A 14,368-nucleotide genomic window follows, 5' to 3' on the forward strand; every position below is an offset into this window, starting at 1 on the left:
TCTTATACCACCAGCTATATGATTTTAGCTTCCTCATGACTTTTTTTTTTCAGTCAGAATAAACTTTTGTTGGAAGTGGGCTTTTTGATGAATACAGTAACCAATCTTTATTGCGTTTATCATTCCTCCATAATGTCCAGGGATTCATAGCTTTGAATCCATTTCTTATGCAATTAAGGCTACGGCAACGGGTTCCGTCTGTTTGGTACGTGCAGTTTGTGCAAGTCACCATGTACTGGGACGTTGCAAGCCGGAACAACACTGGTATAGGTGGTTGAATAACTGCCTGGTTGTATAGCCATCAGTAGGGCTTGTCTACTGGAAAAGTGGGATGCTTTAATCTCCCAGTTTGATCAAAAATAAATAAATAAGGCTTCGATTGTGAGTTTTTTTTCTGTTTGGATAGTCCAAGGTATCCAACTTCCTCAATCACTGAGCACACGTGGGTAGGCCTACGATCGGTAAAACTCGGTCCTCCCTGGCCCTCAGGGAGTACACTCAGTTTCAACCATGCGGCAAGAGATGCCACCTGCGGGTTTCGAACTTGTGATGTTTCGCACATTCACAAGTTACATCTACCCAGTGTTGTGAGAGGTGTACGCCTCACAGGCGAGGCGCACGCTCAAGGTACTGAGGTGCACACGCAGTACCTGAAGCGCTGCCTCAATGGTGATTTTGAGATTTTCTTTTTTAACAGTCCTGGTCAGGTAAAACCTGATAAGATATCAAGCAATTTACAACATTATGCCTAACTTATCATCTATTTACAAAAGGCCGTTTGATTTCAGGGCTATTACATTAAACAACCTGTTTATTTATTTTTGTTAAGGTAATGCATTTTAATGGCAGCCTGAGGTATAAAATGGTGTTTTTTTTTCCAGTTTTTGTAGGACTTCCAGGCTTACATGTATAAGTTTTAATTAAACAAAAAAACTTCCGAGGGGCAGGGCGTCGGCGACCTCATGGATCTGCCGGCAGCCTTTTTTATATATACATAGAAAAACTGCTCTCAAGATCAGATGTAGCCAGTGAGGGTCTGTCGGCGACCTCATGGTACAATCTACAGATCATCGTCCTCCAATGCATAATTTGGTACACTCTCCTCCTCTTCCTCTTTGAGTACCGTGGTGCGCGGTTTCTCATCGGCGAGCAGTTCTTGGAAAACGCTGCAAGCATCGTCTCATTCAAGGTCGATTCTGACGTCGCCTCCCTGTTCGGCCCGATCAGTTAATGGCGGATGCAAAGATCGGTGATGAATCTTTATTTTATTTTCTTATGATTTTGTACTAAAATAACTAAAAGCAAATTAGTAGTGCTTATTTAAATTTTTTATTATTTTATTAATATTATATATTTTATTATTCTGATCATGAAGCTTACGCTTCAACGCCTCGAGGCTTACGCCTCGCTTCATAACATGCTCAATGCCTCGCTTCGCCTCATCGCATTTAACAACCTTGCATCTACCGGTGAGCCCTTGTGGGCTACGTTTAGGAGCCTTGCAATTAGATGAAAACACGGTTTCTATGTGTTGCCAAAATTTGGTGTCGATGATGGAATTGCTAAGACATCCTTTTGTTAATAGTGTTGAATTGCGGTGTTGGTGCTGCCAATTCCATTCCCAATCCTGTGTGTTGGCAACACCACTGCCCTTGAACAGCAGAAAGCATGAGATCACTGGGGAAACCACAACACTTCCGATTCAGGCCTCCCAAACAGAGCCTAAATAGCCGAACATTGTGGCAAGCCTGAGCTATTAGATTTTCAACGTAAATGGTCCCACATCAGTTTTTGCGTGCATAACTTCCTGCAACTGGATGACTGATCCTGACCCATGGCTTGTTCCCAACTCCAATGTCCATAGGTATGGATCTACTTATCAGGAATACTTGGATATGTTGGAATATTGTGGTGTGCTGCATAATGCAATATCCCAAATAATCCTACCTTGGATCAGCAGCCCCATCCAAAGTCCAAACACCCTGCAATTGGTGGTGTGTGTATATATTCTTCTCGTATCCAAAATCGTAAAAATCCAACTTCGTTATGACCTTTTTAACCCTCACTTGTGCATAGAGGTGGGCTACAGGCCTGGCAGCTTGATGGGCCAAGCCGACCAGGCCCACCATGGGCTGCGTTTGGGTCAAGGTTTTAGGCCCAAGCCCGTTAGCTACTGGGCCGAAACCCAGCCCGTTATATATGTGGGCTGGCTTCAGGTTGGCCTGCGGGCTACCGTCCAAAGTGACCAAGGGGATGGTGGGTTGTTTTCATGGGTAGAAGTTTTTTTTTTTGAGTAAAATGGGCCATGGATCTTCAATGGGGTGGGTTTTGGGTCAAATGGCTAGAAGGACTAGCTGGATCTAAATCCATCCAAGGGATCCAACTTAGCCTGGATCCAAATTCACCATAGGGTGGATCCAGTTCAGCTTAAAAAAATACATAGAAAAATAAAATATAGAAAACTACCCGAAATCCTGCATACACCCGCCAATTACCCAAATGAATCCTAATGGGCCATTGTTGCTAAAACCTAAGAAAGAAAAATTACAAATGCTCAAAATAAAAATCTAAATATTCAAAACCTATTTTTGAACAAAATACAATTTTATTTTTTCTTAAAATAAAATCTAGAAATTCACAAAAAATCCAAAATAGGTGTTTCTGTCCTATGGCTTCAGTTAAGTTAAGCTGAGCGTGAGCTTGGTTGGTGCGTTCGGGTTTGCTGATGTTCTTTCCCCAAACGTGTCATCATCATGGATTCCTGCATTTGAGCACCATGCATTACTGTGAAACCTACGTATTTTCTTGTTGGAAACACTCAACAGAAATATGATGCGTTGTCTGCTTGGAAAAATTTGGTTTGTAGGATCCAAAAAATCCAGCCATAGAGTTAAGAAGCACAAAGCATGTTGTATGATTTTTGCTGAAAGAATGTGTTATGAGACACAAACAATGAAATGGAGATGCACACTTTAAGCACTTTTTGAATTATATGGGCCATTTTGGGCTTCCATTCTCATGAACCGAGTCAAAACCGTAACCTTACTATGCTTCACGGGGACACACCATTTTGGATGTGTCCCTGGTGACACGAACGAACATGCCAACACAAACACCGATACACATGAACATTATTTTAATATGATTATAACATTTTAATAGTTTTTAATAATTTAAATATTATAATATCAAAAATAGTTTTTATTTATTAAAAATATTAAACAATCCCGTGTCCTCATGTTATGTTTTCTCAATTTTTTTTTTCGAATTTTCCAGTTGAACTCGCGTCAACTCTTTGCGTCAACGTGTCTTTGTGACAACTTACTTGTTACATTACTTGAGCTGGTCCAGGTGCAACCTGATGATCCAGATATCAGACCTGTAGACAGTTTTTTTCATGACGAGGAACCCATGCTAGGGCGAGGAAAACTATGATGCAGAGGTGGAAGCAATTAAGAAACGACATAAATACAAAATATAAAATGGTATAAAACCAACATACAAGCTTGTTGTAAAAAAGTTATAATGTTTTAATACTAAAAACATAAGTGAAGGCGAAGAGAGAGAGAGAGAGAGAGAGAGAGAGAGAGAGGAAATGAAAAGGAAGCAATTTAGTTAATGAAAAAAAAAGCTGACTTCATGTAGCAAGAAGCTTCCATATTTCAGAAGTGAGTTTCGCAAGGGAAGCAAAAAGCTTCCCGCTTCTGAAGCGAGCTTCTGAGGAAACAAGCTTCCCCATGTAGCAAGAAGCTTCCAGTAACTATGTCCAAGACAACCACCACACAATTAGTTTGATCAAGTTTTTACTAGATGCATAAATTCTCGTCCTAGCTACCAGTTCCCAAACAGGGCCTTAGACAAATTCTCATTCTAGATCGGTTCAAGCGTTCCCATATCCATCCTGTACAAAGCAATTGCTTACCCAATCAAGCAGGGTATGGTTCTTAAGCATTCCGACTTACAATGGGTCGATACCTGGCTAAACTAAGCCAAGCGATGATGGATCAGGTCATAATCTTCATCACCATCCACTGGTAATAAAGCATTGCCACTGTTTACAATGGATGATGAAGATGATAGTGAACGGTGGTGATGCCTTAATGCTGATCACCTGATCCGATCTGCTCTCAAGTCAGACCTGGACGTGGACTTATTATAAGAATGTAAACCGGTTGGATTCGGTTTGGATCTAAGCATTACTATATCCAAACCTAATTGAATCTTGCATAATCGAATTTGGAGTCAGATTTGGACTCCAATGAGAAAAGCTAAAAGCGTCTCTACATCTTACTAGCTTAAATTGCTGACACTGATCCATGCCAGACTCGGATTCAATCGGTATTTGGTTTTGAAATCAGATGTAATCTTCTAAATCAGGTTTGGATTTGAGTTGTTTTTTTTTAATAACAAGAAACTCTCGCTGAGAAAAGTAAGCACTGGGCCCATCCCCCCTGCGAAGGTAAACCCTGGATGGGATCATCGACACCCAAGCTCTAACAGAGTCCACCAGTTAAAGGCACCCGCACATTCATTGGAACTGAACCTGAGATGTTTCGATTTAATTATTAATGGGTCCATCTTCTACTACTGAATCTGACTAAACTTGGTCGAATCGGATAAATCAAAACCATTTACATCCCTAGTCTCATTAACAGTGCTTATCCACCTGTACAGAATCCATTGACAGCCAAATGTATATATATATATATATATATATATATATATATATATATATATATAGAGAGAGAGAGAGAGAGAGAGAGAGAGAGAGTCTATAACTACACGTCAATGTCGCCGACATACCAATATCGCTCAATCCCCACCTTCCACGTGCATAAGAGAGTTACCATGATGACGTTTCATTCCGACTGGGCATATGGTGGGCACGGAGGACGAATCAGGACCGTCGATGAGATACCGTGTCGTCAAAACGTTGGTGAGGAGGAAGATTCCTTAGCGAGAGCGAGAGACTTCGAGTTCGGGGGAGGACCCAGATTGTTGCTTTTCTTCGACTTCGTTGGAATTTCATAAATCGAAAGAAAAATCAAGTTGGATTGAAAGGGGGAGCACCAACTTCGTCTACTTCCTGTATTCTGAGGTACGCCCGATTCTTTCTTCTTCTTTCTGTTTTTGTTGGCGGGTTTTTATTCTTTTCCTTTTCTTTTTGTGTTTCTTGGGGTTTTCTGATTGGTCCTTTTCTTGTTTCTGTGATTGAGAAATTTTGAGGTTTTGTGGGTTTCGCGGTTTGCTTGATTTTATGTTGGTTTTTCTTCTGATTTCGTTTTTTTTTTTTTGGACTTGGTTTCTGGGAGTAGACGAATCTTGCCTCTTTGTTTGGCGTTCAGTTGTTTTTTTGTTTTCGATCAAGGAGCTTTCTTGCTGAAGATTGACTTCTTGGGATGTTTGGGCTCTGGGAATTTGGTGGGCTTTTGCTTGATTTTGGGTTCTGGGGTTTGTATTTTGAGGGCGGTGGTTTGAAGATTGTGGTTTATGGATTGTGGCTTGGTTAGTCCAGAGTAAAAAGTTTGGTTTTTCAAGTGGGTGCAGTACGGAGGGACATAATTCTAGGTCGATTTTACAGTTTCAGGTAAAGCACGCATTTGTGTGTGGTTGAAACCCGGATGAACACTTATGTGGTGGAGATTTTGGTTGGTTTGGTGGATGTAATCGAAGTAGAGCTACGGAAGGGTGGTTTTAAGAATTAATGTGCCTAATCATTCTTATCCCTTTTTGTTTTTCTTTGTCCTTTGATTTTGTGAGGGAAACTTATGGTTATGGAATTTTTGACCGTAGGAGTAGGCTGCTGTTAAAGTTAAACAGCCCTAGCACTAGTATTTCATTGGAAAATGACATATACGCTTATGATACATGTGAAAATTTCGGATTTAGTTCTCAAGACCGTCCAAAAGAGTGAAAGAAGCAACCAAGAAGGAATAAAAAGGGGGGTTTTGTTCGCAAGATGCTTGAACTTCTCTCTTCTCTCTTATATCGATTATATATGAAGAAGATACTTGACTAGACCTATGATCACTTAGATCACTCCTCTTTTTTCAAAATTATTTCTGTGGAAAGCTCCTTTCAATGTATCATTTACTGCCTAAACTGGTTTTGCACTACAATGATTCCCCTTTCTCCTGTGTGCCTGAATTTACTCAGTGAGCTTAGTTTTCACTTATTAGTGTGTCATAATTTTTATTTTTTTCTATTGGCATTCTATTGTGCACTGACTTATGGATACCAAGCATTTACTGACATACTTAGCAACACGACCACACAAAAGTACTCAGTAGCCCGATTGAATTCTATAACTTTTTGAGTTATAAACCATTTTTTGTTAATGCTAGTGAGAACGAGTTTTATTTGCCACAAAAATTCTACTTAGCAACAATACCGCACAAAAGTACTAAGTGGCCTGATAGAATTCTATACTTTGAGCATGATTATTATTTACCTAAAAAACTTATAGATAATTGCTCCCAGTGGCTAATGGAATCTATTATGTGTAACTAGTCACAAGGTTCATTCTTTGAATCATACACATTATCCATATGTCAGATGTATATCTAACACTGCGTGGTTCTCAACTGAATTGCTGTTGTTCTCGATAGTTGTGGCTCTCAACTGAATTGCTGTTGTTCTTGATAGTTCTCCTAGTTTATTTTACTTGGTATTTCACATTTTTTATTTTTACCTCTCCTTTGGCCTTTTAGACCTTTCTGGCTTTTCAGCATATTTGGATTATGCATAGGCACAAACATTTTTCAATCACAATCCTGAAGTCTTTCAGGTAAAAAAGTCTAAAACATCATGATAAATTAAAAATCTAAAATGAGTATATCACATTAATATCAATATTTAATATAAAAACTTTATTTTTTAGATATTAAGCTTTTTAAATTTTCAATTCCTTATTTTATTTTAAAAACTCCAAGATTTTTCTGTTATTTGAAGAGAGATAAACCCTTTCTGGTATTATCTCAAGACTGATATTTGCGACTATGGGAGTGTGGGATGCGGCCACAAGTTTATATTTATACATGCAAGTCATTCACTATCTTCTTGTATTTCTATATGCTGCTTTGATTTTTTGTACTTGTTATCAGCTTCCTCTGCTTCATGTTTTGCTTGCAGAATCTTAAACTTTAATATGATTAATCATCTTGTATTTAGAGAAGCATAGAAACATCCTGATATTCCCAGTTGGATTCTTTAACTAGGAAGATGATGCCTAAACCTAAGAGTGCCTTCATATGAAGAATAAGACAAATGAAGACTAAACAAAGTAGAAGCTCAACAAAGAAAAGAACTGGTCTCCAAGCATGCTGTGAGTCAAATAAAATAGCCGAGGATTCTCAATGTCAACCTAAAATATGCCATCATGCTATAGAGTTGGAAGCTTCTTCAATTGAAAAGAATTGTGCTGGTAAGCAGCTGTAGTTTTTCTGTAGTTGGACACTTACTTTTATAAATATAATACTTTATAAGATGGTTGTGTCAGTTTCTTGGAAATGAAGAATATTTTCTTTATTTGTCTTCATATTATTAGGTAAACTTCAAAAGCACCTGTGTCATCATCTACTTGTATAAAATTGTGAGACCTTTTTGTTATTACATTTATTCATTTTAACTGCTCAAACTTTTTGCATTTAAAACAAAGAGAAAATTGGCATAATAATTGTTCTGTTGACCATGTTGCAATCAAACAAAATCGCTAACATGTCCTCAACATTTGTGTTATTAACATAAAGAGCACAGGTAGGGTATTTTATCAGCAAGTGCATAAGACTTATGTATACCTTAAGTGGGGGTTTTAGGTTCATTAAAAAATGTTGGCCACTTAATGCCAAAAAGGCAGGCTTTTGTAATTTTCCTTATTTATTATATATCTATATCTTCTTTTATTTTTCTGTTTCCAAGTATAGTGAATGCTTCATTTTTGGAGCCTTGTATGTTTATTAGTTTCCAGCTATGTAAGCACGACACGGCTAAATGGTCACCGTACCCCTGTTGACATGCGTTGACACGGGCGCAGATACCAGGCGTAGTGCGGGTATGCCGCGGGTCGGGTCCAGCGCAGACCCCAAATCCCTGGTTTGACCCAGGTCAAAGGGGGCGGGCTATTTTTGGTCCTGCCCCACCCAATACATAATCCCCTTCTCTCACGAAACCCTCATTCAGGGACTAGAGAATCCCCCCCTCCTCCCACCCCGATACATAATTCCGGACCTCCCCCTTCCCACCCTCAACAGCAGAGAGAGAGAGAGAGAGAGAGAGAGAGAGAGAGAGAGAGAGAGAGAGAGAGAGAGAGAGAGAGAGAGAGAGAGAGAGAGAGAGAGAGAGAGAGGTGGTGAAGCAGTGGGAGGAGACCATTTCCTCTTTTTATTCATCTTTTAAAATTTTCGAACACCCTTTATTCATTTTTTACTTACACCCCCTCCTTTATTCAAAATGACATTTCACAACTCCCTCTCTTACTAAAATCTGTCCCTTACTAAAAATTGCATTGGATTGGACCTACATATATATGGATCTTGCATTGCCCGTACCCTCATTTTTTGAAATTTCCGTGTCGTACCCTCCCTACCCATACACGTACACGTACCCGCACCCGTACTCATACCCAGGTGACATAGGTTTCCAGATTTTGGATATCATATTCATTTTCCTTTATTTAGGAATATGAATATGAAGAACAATTTTTTCGATGTTGAAGAATATCTTTTAGTTAATATTTCATAATAATTCCAAAAAAAAAAGGTTGCCATGGAACTGGTTTTGAATATCAGGCAATTTTGACAAATTTCTTACTATTTAATCCTCTGTTTACTGCAGTTCCATGTATTCCAACTTGTTTCCATGACAGTGAGCATGCTGAAGAAGTCGACTATGCTAGCCCATTTGTTAACGTGAGTATCTTATGTTATAAAAATTTGGCTGTAGTTTGATGTGATTTGTTTTCTTTGGGGCTACGCTAACCAACATGGCCTGGATTTAACTTATCATCATGACCTGCTTCCACTTCAGATAGATTCAGCATATAGACATCTAAATACAAACCAAACTGACCAACTGCTATTTCTAACATAAGTATCAGGTTCGTGCCCTATGGGTCATGGCTTTCTGAACCCAAGACCTGTCATGATCGAATAGGATCATTTGAACTAAAAGCAACCCTGGTATTCTGGGAACACCAGATCATGAGTCTTGTCTACACCCCAAAGTGGACGTCTCTATGGCTATGGTCTTATCAGTCAGTGTCTATCCTAGAGCCAGTGACGGTGTGTGCCCATACTCAAATGGGTTATTCAACCATGGGTTTCAGTAAGATCCATCTCATGTACGTGTAAATCCAAGTTAAGCCTGAGTAGGCCTATAACAAATCCATGCAGTTTAGGGTCAACCAAATGTTGGTCAGATCTGGCTTTGCCCAAGTGGGTCCAAATCCTGATCAGGTTGGACCAAGCACATGCTATGCACAGAATGTGCACATAATTACTGATTTTGACAAGATCTGGTCAAACCCTTCTGTGTTTGGATCAACCAATGTGGTTGAGTTTTTTTTACCACGTTTTGATTAGTCAGTCTATAGTTAGTCCCTTTAGGACCCATCAGTACCCATCTGAAACTGTATTAAATTTGATGGAAGCAGGTATGGAAGGGAGGGGCATTGTTTTGTGGATTGGATAGGCTGTCTGTTCTGTCAGCTAAGCTTGAGGGCAAGGGTATAGATTGGCTAGGCCAGAGAGACGGGCTGGTTCTTGTCACTCACATTATAGCTCTAGCCCAAATCCTGTGGATCTAAGCAAAGCCAATGTGGATACTGATTCAGTTAATTTCAGGTCTCAACAAGTTAGGATAAGAAAACATACGTGCTAAAGGAATTGGAAGTTTGGAAGAAATGGGGTTAAATTTGGAGGGGACTAGGCCATTTTCATTTTTAGCACAAGAAAAGTTGGACTAGCAACCCTCCCATTCTCTATGCAATGATGATAGCAGTCCAGAAAGCCTGAAGTCTATCATTTATCATAGTAGTCCAAAAACAGCTTTCACAGAAAATGATCATGACATTTTTTGGTTCTTAACTGAGTCAGAAAGACATCATGCTAAGAATGTTAAGTCCATTACTGATTGGTTGAAATTATTTAATATACTAATTGGTGGAAATGTTTGATTACACATTTCTTGCCTTTTATCAAGTCATTCATTCAAGTAATCTATGGCATCATTAAAATTTTAAAGTTTTTGCAGTCTATTGAATTAAACAAATTTAGATGATGCTTGTTAATGGGGTGACCTGGTTGTTGTTATGTGATTGTCAGTTATCACTGTATTGTGTATTTGTGAGTCAGATTTTTATATCAGCTTATAAGCCTGCCTTTCATGTTCATATATGGTGGCCGACAAGTGGTTGACCAGGACAACTCAGTGTTGAAGCTTGATGGAAACCTTTGCGGGGAATGCTTTTCTTGTTATTTCAACTTGTTGGAGAGATCATTCCATATTTATTTTTGACAGTTGGTGGAGGTCTTATCTTAATCTGTACATGAAGCTTATCTTGATGTCTTTAAATGTGTATTTTTCCATCTTCCTTCCAGGTGTTGCCACCAATCACACCTTCATATTTATTGGACACAATCTTCTCTCCTCCATTAGAGCCCAAGGAGTTTCAATGTCAGCAGTTAATTCACAGTTCTGTTGGTATGGTGAGCTAAACTCATTGATTATTGGTGTTTCATATTCTTCATTTTTATGTTATTCTTTTCCAGTTTTTTTATTTTTTTTATTTTTCTGGTTACGTTTCCCCCTTTCTCTTCCTTTTCTTTTCCAATTTTTCAATGTGTGGTGGGGGTGGTTTCTGTAGAAGAAATATGTGGATCTCAATACATGTTTGTGGTTTATTTTCAAGTATTTATTAAATCTTGGTTGTGGAGGGAGATAGTGAGAAGGATATTTAAGGATTGTGAGTGATAACTTTTAGCTCTTGATAGGATTTTGGAAATAGGACTTGTAAAACTGAATTACTTGAAAATGAAGAATGTACTGGAACAAAAGAGAGGTAGTAAGTGATCACTACAAGCACTAGGAGCATAAAACATCAAATGCCTGTATTTAGCAGTACAATTATCACTATGAGAGTTTGTCCAAGTAACAGAAGTCCTAAGATCAGCTTGAGTTCTGCAGGATTTGAGGGTAGAGGCTTTATTGTTAAAGCTCAATTCATATGCTTAACTTTTTATGCATGTTTTTTAGCCACATCCCTTTGATAAAGACCGGCAATTCTTTCTTCTCCATCCCTCTATAAATTCTTTGCCAATACAAAGAAAATATTTGAAGCGCTGTTGTAGCCTGCAAAGAGATGCAGCCATTTCAACTTATTTAGGCAGATGGCACTAAAATCATCACATGCTTCGTTTTAGGTTCATGATATCCAACTTTTGTGGCAACATTTTTTTATTCAGATGGTAATATTTTAGATTTATGATTATAAGGTTTAGTTAGCTAAATATGCCATTCTCATTCTTGAAGGTTGGCTTGTTCTGCCAACAGTTTATGATATAACCAAATGTAAAATGTTGAAACTGAAAAGAAAAGACTATAAAAATATAAAAGGAAATGCATTGGATTTAATCGTGTTCACCATAGTGTACTCATTCTGAAGCAACATGGCAATGTGTCTTTTGTCCTGTGCTGCTTCCTGTTGCTTGTTCTTATCTCTTGATAATCTTTATGTACTCTTTTTGCATTTATCCCATTTTCTCATCTGCTGGCTTGTAGAGGTATTGAACTGAATGATTTCTATTCTGGCAGTTCAAGACATTGAAAATCATGCTGTGCCAAATTTGGTCTCTGATGAAAGTGATGATAGCAGTAGCCGCTCATGTGCTGATAAGAACTGCAATTCAGCAAGCTTCCATGCCACTGATGTGAGCACTGCTAGTATATCTAGTGCTGCAGATGTTGGGCCAGACGAGATCCTTATGTTTAATTCTGGTCTTGACTATGAATATTTCCATCCAGAAATGATGTTTGATGTAGCTGATCGATGCATGATACTTCCTTTGTTGGAAGAGACTGCAGAAAGTAATAATGTTGATGATGCAGTATCTGTTGAAGATGCTATGCTGAACTCTGATGATGCATGCTTATTTTTGGCAATTCATCAGGCCAAAACATCTCAGCAAAAAACAGGTTATAATAGCAGCTATGAGGACCTTGATGATGCAGACTATTTTGATCCACAGCTATTCATTGGGAATTTTTTGGACATCTCTGAGGCCGTTCCTTCTTATTTACCCATATTGTTGCCAAAGCAAACACCGAAAAGGAAGCCTATCACTCTAGTTCTTGATTTGGATGGTAAGAAAGCTATAACCTTATCCCAAACCCTCTCAAGTTTCCTAAAATTCCTCTTCTATGGCATTATTTTGACTTAATTCCAGTTGACTGCTTTATCCACATTGAAGACAGATTGTAAGAATTCACTTTTTTTTTTTATGACGAGGAACCTGCCTAGGAACAGATGTCACCTAATGGGCCTTCCCTCCTAGATAGTAAACCCCAAGTGAGTGCCCTAGCCCGCAACGGACACCCTCTGATCTCAGGGGTAATTGACCCTAGGCAAGATGGGTTTCCACCACCTTCCCAAGAACCGCCCTGACCACTTGGGCAAACCCAGGGTGGATGACTAAGAATTCTTTAAAACATATATGGTGCTTCAGTAAATTAGGATTAAAGGGGGTTGAGAGGAGGCTGGTTGCTGGAGTCTTACATTTAGGATACCTGCAGAATTGGCTGAAGCTGCTACTGCAGATTTTATTGGTGTCATATTTTATCAAGATGCTTCTCTTTGTAACTGGATTTTTCTTATGGTATATGAAACCATGAATGCTTGTTTATAGTGAATTGATCATATTTGTTTTTTGTTTCTCTTTTTTTCTTTTCATACAGAAACACTTGTTCACTCTTCCCTGGGGGATTGCCCTGATGCCGACTTCACCTTTCCTGTATACTTCAACATGAAAGAGCATACAGTCTATGTTCGCCAGAGGCCTCACCTCCACACATTCCTGGAAAGAGTAGCAGAGATGTTTGAAATTATTATTTTCACAGCTAGTCAGAGCATGTATGCAGCGCAGCTACTGGATATGTTGGATCCTGACCAAAAGATTATTTCTCAGCGTCTTTACCGGGAGTCCTGTGTATTTTCAGATGGCAGTTATATGAAAGACCTGACAGTTTTAGGATGCGACCTGGCAAAAGTTGTCATTATCGATAACACCCCACAGGTTTTCCTCTGTTTCTTCAAGCTACAGTCTTGAATTTATCCTCTATTCTTTGGACCGATATTTGGTCACTGCCATGCATGCACTTACAACCAAGAGAACAAGTGTCATATGTGATTGTGTGGGGAATTTATGTGGTGTGGTTAATTAATTAGGAGAAATGCTCATAAGCCAGTACTTTTTCATAGTAGCTTATAGATCACTAGTCTTTCTTTTGAGCTTTTCTCTTCTTCAATGAATTCCTGAATGTTAAGCACACTTTCTCTCCATGTTTCCAGGTTTTCCAGTTGCAAGTTAATAATGGAATTCCCATTGAGAGCTGGTTCGATGACCCAACAGATTCTGCCCTACTTTCTATACTTCCCTTCCTTGAGACACTTGCCTCTGCTGATGACGTCCGTCCTATCATTGCGAAACGGTTCAGCACTCAAGACTGATGATCCTTGTCCCCTATGAGCTTTTATTCTTCATATTGGTAGCCCATCAGCCTACCTTTCTCAATTCTTACACCCTTCAATTCTAGCAGGCCAATAAATAAGATATAGAAATAAGTCTGTTAACCAGTGCTGTTTTTTATGTATACAAGTACATCTAGCAAGCTAATGCAGCTTACCTGTCATCCTAATTCTCTTCCCGCCTTCAGTTGATTGTGGAGATTCATTCTGAAAGTCACCATGCAATAAACTGACTTGGCGATTTGGTTGCTGAAATTGTTGGCAGTGGGTTGTAGTTTATGCTGTGCATCTGAAAAGCATGTTGTGGCTAAGGTTCTGTATATGAAAATTTTTGCCAGTAATAAAATTAATTGTTTTGCTTTCATATATTTGAAGAAATTTTTCACCAGTGTGGCTTTTGGTTGCTTTGATATCACTTCCATGTACATGTTTCACCTGCATAGGATTGTATGCATTTGTTGCAAAATGAGTTCATAAACTATAACTGCTTGTTCTGAGAGACCAAGTACATCTAGTATTGCTGTCATAAACTATTCATCTCACTTGTTCGTATACACTGTTTATGTCATTTTTTATCTGTCCACTAGAGAAGATCCTATATTGCATCATATTCAGTAATTAGTAAGGACT

General features: G+C 38.8%; 1 protein-coding gene across 2 annotated transcripts; it reads left to right on the forward strand.

Moving 5' to 3' along the window:
* Window positions 1-4,817: 4,817 nt before the first annotated feature.
* Window positions 4,818-14,102, forward strand: LOC149827041 (uncharacterized). Of its 2 annotated transcripts, XM_090019138.1 has the most exons (7): window positions 4,818-5,098; window positions 7,218-7,423; window positions 8,833-8,906; window positions 10,596-10,698; window positions 11,809-12,357; window positions 12,949-13,286; window positions 13,562-14,102. In XM_090019138.1, exons 2-7 carry the CDS (start codon window positions 7,267-7,269, stop codon window positions 13,718-13,720), a joined length of 1,380 nt encoding a protein of 459 aa, XP_089875264.1. In that variant the 5' UTR covers window positions 4,818-5,098; window positions 7,218-7,266; the 3' UTR covers window positions 13,721-14,102. The 2 variants fall into 2 exon arrangements, with proteins under 2 accessions (XP_089875264.1, XP_089875265.1); XM_090019139.1 differs by lacking the exon at window positions 8,833-8,906 and having other exon boundaries at window positions 10,596-10,703.
* The last annotated feature ends 266 nt before the right edge of the window (window positions 14,103-14,368 follow it).

The sequence above is a fragment of the Nuphar pumila genome, chromosome 10, assembly GCF_984573655.1.
Source record: "Nuphar pumila chromosome 10, dmNupPumi1.hap1.1, whole genome shotgun sequence".
In the NCBI taxonomy this organism is placed as follows: domain Eukaryota; kingdom Viridiplantae; phylum Streptophyta; class Magnoliopsida; order Nymphaeales; family Nymphaeaceae; genus Nuphar; species Nuphar pumila.